Raw genomic sequence first — 17,597 nt, 5'->3', positions numbered from 1 at the left:
CACTGTGCATCACAAACTCCTCAATTTCCTCTCTTTGCCTTCAAACTCTTGTCAAGATCAAGAGGTCAAATGTAAAGGATCATGCATGTGTACAAGCTAAGTCTGTTCAGTCATGTCCAACTCTTTGCAACCCTATGGACTGTAGCCCTTTCTCTATCCATGGGATTCTCCATAGACTGGAGAATACTGGAGTAGGTTGCCATTTCCTCCCCCAGGGGGAAAGGATCATGAGGCTCCCATAAATCTGCCCCATATCTTTCTGTTATGCAGGCACACTCAGCAGAAACCACATCAGCATAACTGAGAAAAAATAAACATGACCTATATTTAAGAAAAGGGGGTGGGTGGTGGTTGACAGCTGTCCAAGCACAGGCCTGAAACCAAGATCTCATCATCAGGGACTAACTTAGTAGCTGAGGCCTGTTTCCATTGCCTGGTTTCCTAACTAAAACAGATGTTCCTTTAGAAATCTGATTTTCCACTGGGACTAAATTCACTTGAGAAATTGCTAGCTGGATGTTCATTTTGTTTTAATTCTGAATAAATTATTTTCTTCCTTTGTATTTAGGTTATTGGGAACCCAAATTAGCAAGGTTAAACAATGGTGGATCATACAATGCTTGGATTGCAGAAAAACTTTCAACGGAATTTAACCCTGAACCTTGGATCCAGGTATGTCTTACTAACCTGATAATGCATGCATGCTCAGTCATGTCCAACTTTTTGCAACCCCATGGACTGTAGCCCACCAGGCTCCTCTGTCCATGGGATTCTCCAGGCAAGAATACTGGAGTGGTTTGCCATTTCCTCCTCTAGGGGTCTTCCCGACCCAGGGATTGAACTTGTGGCTCCTGCCTTGCCTGAGCCACCTGGGAAGGCCCAACCTGATAATAGTTACTACTATTGTAATAAAAAATGACAGTGGTTTAATAATTTCTTCTTGTTGTTCTTGCAATGTTGTTAAGGGAAATGGCAATTACTAGGTGCTAGGCAGCATTCTAAGTACTTTACATACTCAAAACCTGTGAGGTTCAGTTCAGTTCAGTCGCTCAGTCGTGTCCGACTCTTTGCGACCCCATGAATCGCATCACGCCAGGCCTCCCTGTCCATCACCAACTCCCGGTTAGTCTAGCAATATCCAGTTTTATAGATGAAAAAAACTGAGGCACGGAGGGATTAACTAACTTCCCAATGTCACACTCAACTAGTTTCTGGTTGAGTTTGGATTCAAATTCAGGTATCCTGTGTTCAAATATGGGTTGCACCTAGCCATTTTATTAGTTTGTTTGCTGTTATTTTGTTCTAAGGAAAGTTAGCTGTGCATTGACCTCAGGCAGTGTGTGTGTGACTTGTTGACAAGGATAGTGCTGCTCAGTGGCTTTGCTACATTGCAGGTAGACATGCAAAAGGAAGTCCTGCTCACGGGGATCCAGACCCAGGGCGCCAAACACTACCTGAAGCCCTACTACACCACCGAGTTCTGTGTGGCTTACAGCTTGGATCGGAAAAACTGGCGGATCTTCAAAGGGAACAGCACAAGGAATGTGATGGTCTGTGGGCACCACTGTTTCTCCCCAAGCCTAGGGTTACTATATCTTTTAAAAAAATACCTTTTGGGTGTTATAAATACAGATGGCATTTTTAGTGTTTTATGAAGAAAAGTGGTAAAGTGATGTGTCTGTATATTATAAACTAAAAAAAAAAAAAACCTTAACTTCTGAAATTTCAAAACTCCATAAAACTTGCAAGAAAAATCTCTTTTTCATCAAACTAAGTATCCAAACTTCTCAGATTGGCAGATGATATACAGCAGAATATCTGGTTGTGTGTCTTAAAGAGCCCATGCTAAAATTTGGCCACCAATTTTCGATTTTACTCTCACCTTTCATTTTGTTCTTTAGTTCAGTGTAACTGAAGGAAGCCCCAAGTGAAGGAAATAGTGTTAATACCAGCAATGCTCTGAGGCAGTATGATTCTCACATTTGTTTCTTTCTTTCTTTCTTTTTTTTTTTTTGCTGTCACGCCTGAGGCGTGATGTCCCCCTGCTGGATCTTCCAAAGGCTCAGCCAGGGTTATTCCCAATGACCCAGTTATTCCAAGCCCAAATCCTTCCCCTCCTCCCATGCTCCTCTCTCCAAAGAAAGCTATCTGAATACAAGGATCAGTCCACCATTATTATACTGATAACCTTGAATCAGTTTCATTTTTTTTCTGTAAATCGTTTACTATTTTACTATCTTCTATGTCATCATTTAGCTATTTCTTATAATAAATCATTTGCACTATAACCTTAGAATAGATCATGAAAACCTTAAATTGTGAATCATAGCAATCAGTATTGCAGAGAGTACACAAATTAAAGATTAATTTGTGTACTCTCTTAAAGCTTAAAGATTTTTGCATCTATGTTTGTGAGGGTTATCTGTGTATAGTTTTGTTTCTACTGTCCTTTTGTTTTAATGTGAGAATAATACTAGCTTTATAACATAAATTAGGTAGCATGCTCTTCTATTTTCTGGAAGAGATTATCTAGTATGGACATTAATTCTTTAAACTTTTGGTATAATTCATCAGTAAAAGCCACATGGACCTGGAGATTTCTTTTCTGGGACTTTTAAAATTACAAATTCATTTTTTTTAATAGTTACATGTTATTCAGATTATCTATTTCATTTTGGGTGAATTGGGATAGTTTGTGTTTTCTCAGTCAATTGAGTCATTTCTTCTAAGTTGTTAAATATACATGTACAGGTTACTTGTATTATTCCCTTACTGTCCTTTTGATTTGTGTAGGGTCTGTAGTGATATTGACTATTTCATTTATGATATTGGTAACATGAATCTCTTCTCTTTTTCGCTTTATCAGTCTTACTTCAGATTTGCCAATTTTCTTTAATCTTTTTAAAGAACTGGCCCTTTGTTTGATTGCTCTTAGCTGTTGCTTTTCTGTTTACAATGCTACTGATATCTGCTCTTATCTATGATTTTCCTTGGCTTTTTCTGACACTGTTCTGCCAGGGAAGGGGGATGGGACACAGCCTCTTTACTGCCAGGTAGAGGTCACAGTCCATTCTCCACTTGGCCTCCTCTGTTGACGCGTGAGCTGGGACCCCTCTCCTCCTTGCAAATAGGTAGGGATGGAATGGTCTCCACTGACACCACAAGAGGGAAAGCCTTATTATAAGATAGAAGAGATGGAAATCCAGGGTCTCTATTTTGTTTTCTCTGCCAGGACTCCAGTGACAGTGTTGGGGTGCCTCGTTACAGTTTCATGAGCATGGGAGTCTAGGTTCCCCATCTGGCCTTTGCAGCTGTTGATAGGGAAGGGGACACTGTTTTCTAGCCTATGGTGTTTGGCTTATAGTAGAACAATTGTTGCCTCCAAGTTTTCAGTCTTGCTAGACTGCCTTTTCCGGTCCTGAGGCCAGAGAAAAAATGCTTTCGCTGTTTATTCTGTTTTTGTTTGTTTGCCTGTACCTATTGGTGGCTCCTGATTCCCGGCTCCCTTACTTATAAGTCTGTATATGAGGTAAAAAGAAAACCCAGGGGACTGACACCGTGTTGTTCCTTGGGTCCTGAGAACCCTAGCCAGCCTGCCTTCTCTTCTCCACTTTCAGAGTCTTTCTATGTTTTCAGTTGTACTCAGCAGGAGGAACAGGGCAAAATTCATCTATACTATCTTCCTGAAGTGGAAGTATTCCCAATTATCTTTTAAGACCAAATTAATTTGACTCAGGCTACCTGAAAATGTAATATTACAACATTAAATTGGATGAAAATTTTATTATAAAATCACTTTATAGAGAATTGTTACATAACTAAATTTTCCTCTTTTCCTCTAGTATTTTGGTGGCAATTCAGATGCTTCTACAATAAAAGAGAATCAGATTGACCCACCTGTTGTGGCTAGATACATTAGGATCTCTCCAACTGGATCTTATAACAAACCTGCCCTTCGATTGGAGCTGCAAGGTTGTGAGGTTAATGGTAAGGAACACAGATGCATTATTTTCTTGCTCAGTTCAGTTCAGTCTCTCAGTCGTGTCCAACTCTTTGTGACCCCACGGACATTTTTTCGCTGCTATTCATCGAGTCAAGATTTGGGGCATATGGGAGAATGAGTAGAATTTTTAGTTTTCTCCAATTACTAAGGCTCCTAGAAAAACCTCTGTGAAACACAGGTTCCATTCAAGGAATGATCTAGACTGAGACTGGTTCTAGCAGCCAGAGGGCAGGCACCATCTCTCTGAACAATGTTTGGACCATATGGACACTGCTCTGACCTCCAAAGAAGGACCTTAGCAAAGCATGACCTCCACCAGCCCATTTCCAATAAGAATTGAGAGTCAAACCGGGTCTGACCCTTCTAAAAGCCTTCCAACCAGGTCACTCAGACTTTAATATAATAAAAGTGTCTTGCAACATTACTGGCATATATTGCTGCTGCTGCTAAGTCGCTTCAGTTTCCTTCTCCAACGCTAAGTCGATTCCATTTCCTTCTCCAATGCATGAAAGTGAAAAGTGAAAGTGAAGTCGCTCAGTCGTGTCCGACTCTTAGCGACCCCATGGACTGCAGCCTACTAGGCTGCTCCATCCATGGGATTTTCCAGGCAAGAGTACTGGAGTGGGGTGCCATTGCCTTCTCCGACTGGCATATATTAGGTAGTCAATAATTGTTTTTGAGAACTAAATCTGCTTCCCAACTTCCTGAAACCTTGATTGAACTCTGTGTTCTGTTTCACATTCTATGTAGGTACCCAAGCCTTTTCTAAGTAAGTTTCTGTTTTTCAGGGGATGTAATGTGACCTGTGGTATATATAAATCTAGGCAATCATAAATGGCAATAATAAAATTCTTCTATATATAATAAGATGTTTAAGGTTCTCATCAACTATTCTTCTCTCTTAAAGTGGTACTTTCCAACATTTTTTACTTCAAAGCATATATAGAATATAACCTCGGTCTCACAGTCCACAGTAAAAGAATGAAGCAGACCACCCTGGGCTTGGCTGATCCAGGCACCACCAAGTTGCTCAAGGGCTGAGGGAGGAGGGAGATCAATATACAAACATACCTAAAACTTGCTGCGGCACACCTGCTGGCAAGGTACAGCACCTTCTCTCAGGTAGAGGATAAAAGCACAGCTCACAGTGGAGAAAGTAACTGAATCTTGGAATCAGTTTCTTATCAAAGCAGATAATAATACAATAAACTCTTGATATTCATGAGGGATATGGAAAGGGCATTTTACCCATGTCCAGATAGCCATGGTATATAATATCCTCCACATAAAATGCAAATTTTATATAAGCAGGAAAATTTGAAACAGCTCCATAGCATAGCGTGTGCATGCTCAGTTGTGTCTGACTCTTTGCGACCTCATGAACTGCAGCCCATCAGGCTCCTTGGTCCATGGAATTTTCCAGGCAAGAATACTGGAGTGGATTTCCATTTCCCCCTCCAGGGGGATCTTCCCAACCCAGGGATCAAACCCACATCTCCTGCATTGGAGGCAGATTCTTTGCTACTGAGCCATGTGGAAGCCCTGAAACAGCTCTTTGAGTCATTTTTTTTTTTTTTTCTTTCCTTATGGTATATGATGTTAACTGGTCATTTGTTCAGGTCATAGAGTCAAGCTACCCTAAAATGTGGCATTCAACAATGCTAGTCTATTTAAAACCTCCATTTTCTATACAAGAAGCATTAATTTTAAAATCTCTTCACTTTCTTGATGTTTATAATTAGTATCTATGACAGACATCCTTCTTTTAAGCCTCTTTTTTCCTGGAGAAAGTAAGGTATCACTTCAAGAAAATGTCTACATGACTTACTAGCAAGAACAAAGTGTCTTGTCTCTGTGACACTTTATATACATAGGGGCTTCCCAGGTGGCTCGGATGGTAAAGAAACAGCTTGCAATGTAGGAGACCCGGGTTTGATCTCTGGGTTGAGATTTCCTGGAGAAGGGAATGGTTAGCACTGCAGTATTTTTGCCTGGAGAATCCCATGGACAGAGGAGCCTGGCAGGCTACAGTCAATGGGGTAAAGGGTAGCACATGACTGAGCAACTAACACTTTCACTTTCACTTATATACATGGATGTTTAGGAATATTGTCTACCTGAAAGCAGAGACCAACGTTTCCATGACTCTCTGAAGGAGAGAAATGACTTTAGATGTTTAGAACATGGCATTTGATGTCAGACTGCCTGGGCTCAAATCTAGTTTCTGATTCTTTTAGCAGTGTTACTTTAGTCAAGTTTCTTTTCCTTGCTGTGCTTGTTTTTTCATTTGTAAAATGGAGCTATTTAAGAGCATTAAGTAATACATGTATAGACTGAAAACATTGCTGTGATGGTTGTTTTGTTGTTACTTAGCAGTAATATTATTTGTCTTCACTGAAGTACAAAATACCATACAAGGAGTACCGGTGGTGTGTAAATAATCACATTACTTTTCTCTTGACAGGATGCTCCACACCGCTGGGTATGGAAAGTGGAAAGATAGAAAACAAGCAAATCACCGCTTCCTCGTTTAAAAAGTCTTGGTGGGGAAATTACTGGGAACCCTTCCTTGCACGTCTTAATGCCCAGGGCCATGTAAATGCCTGGCAAGCTAAGGTGAACTGTCCTCTGTGAATGGAGTTCTCTCAGTCTCTCTGAAGAAGGCATAGGCCCTCACTCCAGGGAACATGGGAACCTGGGAAGCCAGAAGATCCTCCCTTGTTTCTACAGAGTATGATCCTATGTCTGAAAACTAGGATGTGTGTTGTCTGGACAGTTTTAGCTCAGAGAGAAGTTACCATCTCTGTGGTCTTGATTTAGACTGCTGCTGCTGCTGCTAAGTCGCTTCAGTCATGTCCGACTCTGTGCGACCCCATAGACAGCAGCCCACCAGGCTCTGCCATCCCTGGGATTCTCCAGGCAAGAACACTGGAGTGGGTTGCCATTTCTAGGGGCCGGCAAAACTTCTCTGCAGAGGGCCAGATAATATTTTAGGCTTTGTGAGCCATACATTCTCTGTCATAATTACTCAACTCTACCACTGTTGCAGGAAGCAGTCATCAACAATATGTAAATGAATGAGCATGGCTGTGTTCCAATAAAACTTTATTTACAAAAACAGGCAGTAGGCCAGACTGGGCCTTGGGCTGTATTTTGCCAGCTCCTGATTGAGACAACTTACATTATCAGTAAATGATTTAGATTTGTACCATCTTCTCTTCTTTGGTTCCCTCCACAATCTAGCACTATCCTTTATTTTATTAAGAGTGTCATTTAAATTTTTTTGTTCCTGTTTTTTCAGAACTCTGTAACACTCCTTTGTATTGGTGACATCATAAAATGATGCCAAACCAGGTTTTAAAATCTGTGATCTAAGTTTTATAAACATCTCACAGAGAGTTATATTGCCCTAGATGTTAGCCCATTGAGTAATTAAGGTAACTTAGTTCTACGGTAACTATTAATATTGACTCATATTTATTTCATTCTTCAACTGATCTGGAAAATCAGAATGCCATAAGAAATCAAAACAGTCCAGTCAATCAACGTAAGCCAAGTTCCCTATTTTCTATCCACCTAACGCTCTCTCTTAAGGAAGTGAAAGTCACTCAGTCGTGTCCAACTGTTTGTGACCCCATGGACTATACAGTCCATGGAATTCTCCAGGCAAGAATACTGGAGCCCTTTCCCTTCTCCAGGGGATCTTTCCAACCCAGGGATCGAACTCAGGTCTCCTGCATTGCAGGAAGATTCTTTACCAGCTGAGCCACAAGGGAAGCCCAAGAACACCGGAGTGGGTAGCCTATCCCTTTTCCAGTGGATCTTCCTGACCCAGGAATTGAACCGGGGTCTCCTGTATTGTAGGCAGATTCTTTATCAACTGAGCTATCAATTGATAGCTCAGGGAAGCCCCTCTCTTAAGAAAGCTACACTCCAATTCCCTGGACTCTCTATAGCATCCTGCGTCCTAATCTTAAATTAGGCCACCAGAAAGGAAAAGGGAGTTGTATTGTGCAAGCAGAGTAAACAAGAGTTTGGACCCCATCTTAGGGCTTCCTAGGTGGCGCTAGTGGTAAAGAATCCACCTGCCAATGCAGGAGACATAAGAGATGGAAGTTTGATCCCTGGGTTGGGAAGATCCCCTGGAGGAGGGCATGGCAACCCACTGCAGGATTCTTGCCTGGAGAATCTCATGGATAGAGGAGCCTGGTGGGCTATAGTCCATAGAGTCACAAAGAGTCAGACATACTGAAGAGACTTAGCACAGACTCCATTTGGATAGTCTCGGGGACCAATGTCTGTGCCCTGAAATTCATTTCTCAACTACCATCGACTCACAGAAAATTAGAAAGGCAAGGGGTTTTTACAAAGCATCTGGTCCAGATTTTTCTTTTAAGTCTAAACACATGCGTCCGTGCTAAGTCGCTTCAGTCGTGTCCAACTCTGTGACTCTATGGATTGTAGTCTGTGACTCTGTGGATTGTAGCCAAGTCTAAACACAAAGGAAATTAAATAATTTTAGTTTAGCCTGGTGGCTGAATCAGGAATCTCACTTTCCAAATAAACAGATCTGTGGTCTTTGTACCATCTGAAGCAACCCAAGTACTCATTTTGCAATTTTGCAAAAGGGGAAAACTGAGACCCACAGAAATTAAAGTAATAAAAGTGACAGTGTTGTATAACATTTTTTTTTAATTTCTATAATATAAATAGTGAAGTGAAAGTCACTCAGTCGTGTCTGACTCTGCGACGCCATGGACTGTATAGTGCAATTCTCCAGGCCAGAAGACTGGAGTGGGTAGCTGTTCCCTTACTCCAGGGGATCTTCCCAACCCAGGGATCAAACCCAGGTCTTCCATATTGCAGGCAGATTCTTTACCAGCTAAGCCACAAGGGAAACCAAGAATACTGGAGTGGGTAGCCTATCCCTTCTCCAGCAGATCTTCCTGACCCAGGAATCGAACCGGGGTCTCCTGCAATGCAGGCAGATTCTTTACCAGCTGAGCTACCAGAAAAGCCATATAATATAAATAAGATAATAAAACATAATTATCATTCCCTGGAAATCCAGTAATAAGCACTCCATACTTTATCTGCAGATGCATGGGTTTGATCTCTGGTTAGGGAACTAAGATCCCACATGCCATGCAAGGCAACCAGGGAATTTTAGGTCAGAACTGTTTGTTTCACTTAACCTTCAATTAGTATAAAATGTCTTTTATAGAGCTTCTTTAGAGAGGCTGAAAGTCTAAACCAGGCATGTGCAGGTATGTGCACAAGTGTCTCTATCTCTTTTATGGTAGAGACAAAAAGATATACACCTACAAAAATCTTCTAGTTACCTATATGCATTCTGTATCATTCACACAACCTTGAAGACACACTAAAACACCAGTAGATGTCACTACAGGGTGTTAAATTAACCCAAATTATCTAATAGAGTATATTTAATTAATTTGCTTTAAAAATACAGTAACGTGATTGTAGCGTATGTTTATATACATACAGCCATGTATATATGAGTGACGTTGAGAAAATATACATTGGTTATTTCATGTAGAATTGAACAAGACTACATTGTTGTTTAGTCATTAAGTCGTGTCTGACTCTTTGAGACCCCATGGATTGCAGCCCACCAGGCTCCTCTGTCCATGGGATTCCCCAGGCAAGAACACTGGAGTGGGTTGCAATTTCCTTCTCCAGGGGATATTCCTGACCCAGGGATCGAACCTGCGTCTTCCACATTGTCAGGTGGATTCTTTATCACTGAGCTACTAGGGAAGCCCAAATGAGACTATGGGCCAGGATAAATCTCCCAAAGATGAAAATTAATCTCAAGTTATTCCAAAACCTAATTAGTCTTTCTGATCCTCTTTCTCCAAGCACTTAATGCCAAACATGTGATTAGGCATTTTGTTTAGGCCAGAGACATGACAACTACCATGACATGTGCAGCCCTGGGTGTAGCTTTATCAAGTCTCTCAAATAACATGTTTACTTGAACTATCGGAAAAGAAGAAATTGGACCTTTTCTATTTGACATTAGCAATGGAAAGAAAACTGGAGCTTTTCTAAAATAAGTAAGAGAGAGTAGACTATCTAGTTCTTCCCCAGATAACTTCAATAATATCATCATAGTATTTAATTCTCTTCTTTTCATTGTGGTAAAAGTCACATAATATAAAGCGTACTATTTTAAGCCATATTTAACTGTACAGTTCAGTGAACTAAGTACATTCACATTGTTGTGCAACTCTCACCATCATTCGTCTCCCAAATTTTTCACCTTCTTAGACTGAAATTCTGTCCCCATTAAACACTAACTCCCTATTTCTCTTCCCCACCCCTCCTCACCTTATGGCCCCTGGCATCTATCAATATACTTTCTGACTATGACTTTGACCATTCTAGGCATCTTGTATAAGGGGAATCAAACAGGGAATCAAACAGTATTTGCACTTAATGTATACTGCAATGCATTTTATACTATACCATCATAGTATTTTAAACCAACTTGCTTAGGAGAAAAATATTTAGATAATTTAGCAATTGATTTTTTCCTCGGATAAAATATTTTTTGAGCACCATCTGTGTGCCATACATTGTGTTAAGTACCTGGAAACAAAGCTAAGTCCCTGCCCTCAAAGAGTAAGGAATACACATAAACAAATAACTTGTACAATGTGTAAAATATTCCGGAAGTACATGCCGATGATAAATGAGAAGGAACAGGGGAGGATTCTAGGAGAAAGGGAATTCTCAGGGATGAGACAGAAAAGAAATCCTTTGACCTCAACGCATTTCTGAATATCTTGATCTAAAAAAAGCAAAGGTTTTAACCTCTGTCTTATCCATTGTTCTAATCATTTTCATAGGCAAACAACAACAATCAGTGGTTACAAATTGATCTGCTCAAAATCAAGAAGATAACTGCGATTGTAACACAAGGATGCAAGTCTCTGTCCTCTGAAATGTATGTGAAGAGCTACACCATCCACTACAGTGACCAGGGAACGGACTGGAAACCTTACAGGGAGAAATCCTCAATGGTGGACAAGGTACAGGGAGATCTTGGCAAAAAGAAAACAGTTTGAAAACTGCTGTGATGAGAACAGTACCTCAGATTTGCAAATAGCTCTTGTATTTGATAAGTGTGCATTGATGTGCATCCCTCTTTAAGTCTTCTAAGTCCTGGACCTGGTCTTGGGACAGGGACCGTGTATACTATCTTTCTGTTTTGACTGAGTCACCTACAAAATCACGAGAACAACAGGGGATGGTGTGAAGTTTAACTGTCTCTGATTGAGGAAGATGGTGAAAGAAAGAGTCCTCTCAGCCTGCTTGGGCTGTGTAATGAGTTACCACAGCCTGGGCGACAAACAAAACACTTATTTCACACAGTTCTGGAGGCTAGAATCCTAGCTCAGGGTGCCACCATGGGCAGGTTCTTGGTGAGGGCAGTCTTCCTTGTTGTGCCCTCCTATGGCCTTCCTTGGTGTGTGCACACGCAGAGGGAGATGCCATGAAGGCCCTACCCCCATCCCTAGTCCTAATCACCTTCCAAAGGCCCCACCTGCTAATATCATCTCATTGAGGATGAGGGTTTGAAGACATGAATTTTGGAAGGACACAAACGTACAATCTATAACAGGGGTCTAGACAACCTACCATATTAGCATTAGCTTAGGTATATTTGTTATTTATGGCTGATCAAATACCTATGGCCATATGCCTTTCTGTGCCACTGTTACTAAGCAGAAAACAATTGTTATCCTTCCCCATGAGGAGATTAATTTCTTGCAAGATGCACTACTCCATCACACTCTTAAATTCCTAGCTATGTGGATTTAAAATCTTACTAGAGGCAAAGCTAAGGAGATGAGCTGAATATTCTAGGAGTGGGAACTGGGCTGAACCAGTACGAGGGGGAGCACAGGAGTAGGGGATGGATGTTTACTGGATGCTCATCATGGACCCGGCCCTTATCTTAGTTAATGGGTTTGAATCTCTCTTTCTCTCTCTAAACCCCTGGTTTGTTTGGTTTATTTCTCACTGTATCAGGATGTTCTCATAGTAGGGTAAACATCATTTTTATAAACAAATAGTGACTCAGTCTCTGATGTGTGTAAATCTTGGGGAGCTTTCTGAGAATGACAAAAGCACACCTCAAACACAGTTTAGTTGAGGATGTAGGGCATATGACAGAAAGGATATTAACACATAAAAATGCACGATTGTGTTTTATTTTAAATGTTAGTAGTAACTAACCATAATCATTAGCTATTACTAACATTTAAAATAAAATGCAACCATGCATTTTTATGCTTATTATCTGGCACTTAATAAACACTTGTCATATGTTGACATGCTCTTAAAATCTTCACAACAACTTCTACTAGGTAAAATCTATTATCTCCATTTTACCAATGAGGAAAAAACGGAGAATCAAAGTCTATAAGTAATTTGCTCAAAGTCACATAACTCAAAAGGGGCTAAAGGTGGAGATGTTTTTGTGGCTGCTTCACAGCACCATATCAGATTTCTTTATTTTTTCCTATTTCAACTCAGATCAGTGGAGAGGTGATATCCCTAAAGAGGTATGTCTGGAGTGAGATTTCATAATTAATTGAGGATCATCTTTGTGATAAGTTGTATGTGTTCATTGAGATCCACAGTTTGAACTAAAAAAGACAAAAAATTACCTGTTAATATTTTTTTAACTGAAATACAGTTGATGTACAATATTATGTTAGTTTCAGTTATAAGATTTCCATACCCATTATGCCATCATTAAAGAGTTTCTCATATTTTGCTTTCAGATTTTCGAAGGAAATAATAATGTCAGAGGACATGTGAAGAACTTTTTCAACCCACCAATCATCTCCAGGTTTATACGCATCATTCCTAAAACATGGAATCAGAGTATTGCACTTCGCTTGGAACTCTTTGGCTGTGATATGTACTAGAATTGAATATTTTAAAAGATAGGAGGGACTCAAAGATATCAAACCACTTAGAGTGGGCAATGCATTTTGTAGCTATTTTAAGTATAAAAAAATTTCCATTATTTCTCTTTTTTCTATTAGAGAATAAAATTTTATATGCAAAACCTTTATGATATAACTCCTGATAACCACTAAGTAAGATGATGACTATTATTTCTGCATTAATTTGAATATAGATAGGAAAACACCAAGAACCAACAAGAAAAGGCTTCTCTTCCACTGATTAAAAATTCTATATATAAGTAATATTCATATGATTAACATTCATCATTATAGTTTTCTTAAATGCTATACACATTAATAAAAGAAGTATTACTTCCTTAAACCACTCATAAACCCAGACAACTTTCATTCCTACCTTTTCCCTTAAAAGAGCTATGATTTAAGAGTATAGGGAAAAAACAGTATTTCTAAATGTTTTGCTTGACAATGGAGAAAAAAAAATCATACTGCATGAAAGAACAAGTATTTAAAATGCCCTGTCTTACTGACATGCCAATGATTGTTCTGACCCTCCAGGAGTAAAGATATAAGTAAACATATTTTCAGTGGTCCCGCCAGACTTGTGACGCTGGCCTGGATTCCCTTGGGACTGATTGCGTACATTGATGTTCAGGGTTAGGGATCATTAATAGGACAGATCTAAAATAAATATGGGATGGCTGAATGTGTAACCTTCATTGCATTCTAGCTGGTACTATTAAATACATGGCACACTGTTTCAAACATAGGCTCCCCTACAGGAAGGCAAATACCCGTCAAACAGATCATCAGAATTCTTGGCCCAAATGCAGCTGTTCCTGCTAGACCCGGCTCCAGGCAAACAGCTGAAATTCTCTCTCAGTGCCCTTCTCCTTATGGCCCCAGCCTCTACTTCTCCCTTCCTCCTCCTCCTCTCCCTTCCCCTTTCAAGCACTCCCTTTCTTGGGAACTTGGCATCTCACAGTTTTACAGATACTGTGAGACTGGGTAACCTTTTGGTAGCCTCTAAGTCACATGAGAGAGAATCACTGGTGAGGCGATCTATTTTAGTGGAACAAGCCACCCCAAAACTTAGTGCTTAAAACAGCCACAGATTTATTATTGCTCCTGATTCTGTAGGCTGACTGGGCACAGTTAACTTTATTTGGGGATCTCTAGTCATCTGGAGACTGAACTCAGTGTTGGGACAGCTGGTCCTTTATCCCTCTCCAAGTAGTTTCAGATTCTCTCATTACATGGCTTATCCACATGGTCTGTCCACTTGGTGCCTCCCACACTTGAGCTAGACTTCTTACACCATGATAGAGGCTCCCAAAAGCAAGAGGTCAAGAGGTAGGAAGCAGAAACTGCCAGTCCTTTGAAAGCCAAGCCCAGAACTGGCACAGCCTCACTACTGCTGTATTCTACTCATTCACATAAGTCACAGGCCAGTCTAGACTCAATGTAGGATGTCACGACACAAAGCTGTTTCTAGGAGATGTAAGTCATTGGGAGCCTCTTCAGATACTAATTCTCAGAGTTACCTATTGCCCCTCTGAGTGGGGTGAGCGTTATGAATGTATTCAAAAGCTTCAAACATCCACAAAACATTTACTTTCTTTTTTTATGTTTAAAAATTTTCATTTTTGAGGCACAATTAAAAAATAAAAACAGAAATATATTTAAAGTATATATGTTGGTTTGATATATGTGTGCATTGTAAAAGGATTCCCACCGCCAAGTTAATTAACATCCCCACCACCTCACAGTTACTTTTTCTTTTTTCAATGAGAATACTGAAGATCTAATCTTCAGTTCAGTTCAGTTCAGTTGCTCAGTTGTGTCCGACTCTTTGCGACCCCATGAATTGCAACACGCCAGGCCTCCCTATCCATCACCAATTCCCAGAGTTCACCCAAACTCATGTCAATAGAGTCGGTGATGCCATCCAGCCATCTCATCCTCTGTTGTCACTTCTCCTCCTGCCCCCAATCCCTCCCAGCATCAGAGTCTTTTTCAATGAGTCAGCTCTTCGCATGAGGTGGCCAGAGTATTGGAGTTTCAGCCTCAGCATCAGTGCTTCCAATGAATACCCAGGACTGGTCTCCTTTAGAATGGACTAGTTGGATCTCCTTGCAGTCCAAGGGACTTGAAAGAGTCTTCTCCAACACCACAGTTCAAAAGCATCAATTCTTCGGTGCTCAGCTTTCTTCACAGTCCAACCCTCACATCCATACGTGACCACTGGAAAAACCATAGCCTTGACTAGATGGACCTTTGTTGGCAAAGTAATGTCTCTGCTTTTGAATATGCTATCTAGGTTGGTCATAACTTTCCTTCCAAGGAGTAAGTTTCCTTCAATTTCATGGCTGCAGTCACCATCTGCAGTGATTTTGGAGCCCCCCAAAATAAAGTCTGACACTGTTTCCATTGTTTCCCCATCTATTTCCCATGAAGTGATGGGACCAGATGCCATGATCTTAATTTTCTGACTGTTGAGCTTTAAGCCAATTTTTTCACTCCTCTTTTACTTTCATCAAGAGGCTTTTTAGTTCCTCTTCACTTTCTGCCATAAGGGTGGTGTCATTTGCATATCTGAGGTTATTGATATTTCGCCCAGCCCTCTTGATTCCAGCTTGTGTTTCTTCCAGCCCAGCATTTCTCATGATGTACTCTGCATATAAGTTAAATAAGGAGGGTGACAATATACAGCCTTGATGTACTCCTTTTCCTATTTGGAACCAGTCTGTTGTTCCATGTCCAGTTCTAACTGTTGCTTCCTGACCTGCATAAAGGTTTCTCAAGAGGCAGGTCAGGTGGTCTGGTATTCCCATCTCTTTCAGAATTTTCCACAGTTTATTGTGATCCACACAGTCAAAGGCTTTGGCATAGTCAATAAAGCAGAAATAGATGTTTTTCTTGAACGCTCTTGCTTTTTCGATGATCCATCTTAGCAAATTTCAGTTATACAACACAATGTTATTGACTGTAGTCACCACGCTATACTGATGGTCCTCAGAATTTAATCATCTTAACAGTAAATTTTCAATATGCTATCTAGGTTGGTCATAACTTTTCTTCCAAGGAGTAAGCGTCTTTTAATTTCATGGCTGCGATAACCAACCTAGATAGCATATTGAAAAGCAGAGATATTACTTTGCCAACAAAGGTCCATCTAGTCAAGGCTATGGTTTTTCCAGTGGTCATGTATGGATGTGAAAGTTGGACTGTGAAGAAAGCTGAGCACCGCAGAATTGATGCTTTTGAACTGTGGTGTTGGAGAAAACTCTTGAGAGTCCCTTGGACTGCAAGGAGATCCAACCAGTCCATTCTGAAGGAGATCAGCCCTGGGATTTCTTTGGAAGGAATGATGCTAAGGCTGAAACTCCAGTACTTTGGCCACCTCATGAGAAGAGTTGACTCATTGGAAAAGAATCTGATGCCGGGAGGGATTGGGGGCAGGAGGAGAAGGGGATGATAGAGGATGAGATGGCTGGATGGCATCACTGACTCGATGGACGTGAGTCTGAGGAACTCCGGGAGTTGGTGATGGACAGGGAGGCCTGGCGTGCTGTGATTCATGGGGTTGCAAAGAGTCGGACACGACTGAGCAACTGAACTGAACTGAACAGTAAATTTGTACCTTTTATCATCCTCTTCCTATTTCCTCTACCAGCAAGCTCCTGGCAACCACCATTCTACTCCTTATTTATATAAGCTTGCCTTTTTTAAAGGGTTTCACATGAAGTAATACCTTGCAGTGCTTATCTTTCTCTGTCTAGCTTATTTCACTTAGAATGATACCCTCCAGATTCATCCATGTTGTCATAAATGATAAGATTTTATTCTTTTTATAGCTGAATAATACCCCATTGTGAATACAGACCACACTTCCTTTTTCCATTCATCCATCTATAGATACTTAGATTATTCCTATATCTTAGATTTTGTGAAAATGCTGTAATGAACATGGAAGTGCAACTCTGTCTTCAAGCTAGTGGTTTTCTTTCCTTTGGACATATACTCAGAAGTGGGGTTGCTGAATCATATGGTAGTTCTGTTTCCAATTTTTTGAGGAATCTCCATACTGTTTTCCATAGTGGCTATACCAATTTACATTCCTACCAATAGTGTATAAGGGTTCCCTTTCTCTACATCCTCACCAACACTTGTTATTTCTTATCTTTTTGATAATAGTCACTTTAATAGGTGTAAGGTGATACCTTATTATGGTTTTGAGATGCATTTTCATGGTGATTAGTGACACTGAGTATCTTTTAATATACCCATTGACTATCTACATGTCATCTTTGAAAAAGGACTATTCAGGTCTTTGCCTATTTTTAAATTCAGTTATTTGGTGTTCTTGCTCTTGAGTTCTATGAGTTCTGTAAATATTTAGGATATTAATCTCTTGTTGATTGTGTGGTTTGTAAACCTTTTCTCCTGTTTCATAGATTTCTTTTGCACTTTGTTGATGGTTTCCTTTGCTGTACAGAACTTTTAGTTTTGTAAATTCCATTTGTTTACTTTTGCTTTTGCTGCCTGTGCTTTGGCTGTCATATCTAAAAAAGTCATTACCAAGATAAATGTCAAGGAGCTATCCTATGTATTTTATTTTAGAAGTT

General features: G+C 40.2%; 1 protein-coding gene across 2 annotated transcripts in view; it reads left to right on the top strand.

Annotated features, from left to right (window-relative positions):
- F5 (coagulation factor V) overlaps nt 1-14,628 on the top strand; it is an 80,983-nt gene extending 66,355 nt beyond the window's left edge. Inside the window, exons 20-25 of one of the 2 annotated variants that reach the window (XM_027564750.1) lie at nt 569-672; nt 1,395-1,550; nt 3,843-3,987; nt 6,468-6,619; nt 10,879-11,061; nt 12,823-14,628. In XM_027564750.1, coding sequence (XP_027420551.1) covers nt 569-672; nt 1,395-1,550; nt 3,843-3,987; nt 6,468-6,619; nt 10,879-11,061; nt 12,823-12,969 — 887 coding nt within the window. In that variant the 3' untranslated portion in view covers nt 12,970-14,628. The remainder of the gene's footprint in view (nt 1-568; nt 673-1,394; nt 1,551-3,842; nt 3,988-6,467; nt 6,620-10,878; nt 11,062-12,822) is intronic. The other variant, XM_027564751.1, reaches the window with a different exon arrangement.
- Nucleotides 14,629-17,597: the final 2,969 nt, after the last annotated feature.

The sequence above is a fragment of the Bos indicus x Bos taurus genome, chromosome 16 (assembly GCF_003369695.1).
Source record: "Bos indicus x Bos taurus breed Angus x Brahman F1 hybrid chromosome 16, Bos_hybrid_MaternalHap_v2.0, whole genome shotgun sequence".
Classification (NCBI taxonomy): Eukaryota; Metazoa; Chordata; class Mammalia; order Artiodactyla; family Bovidae; genus Bos; species Bos indicus x Bos taurus.
This window is presented reverse-complemented; position numbering and strand designations above follow the sequence as displayed.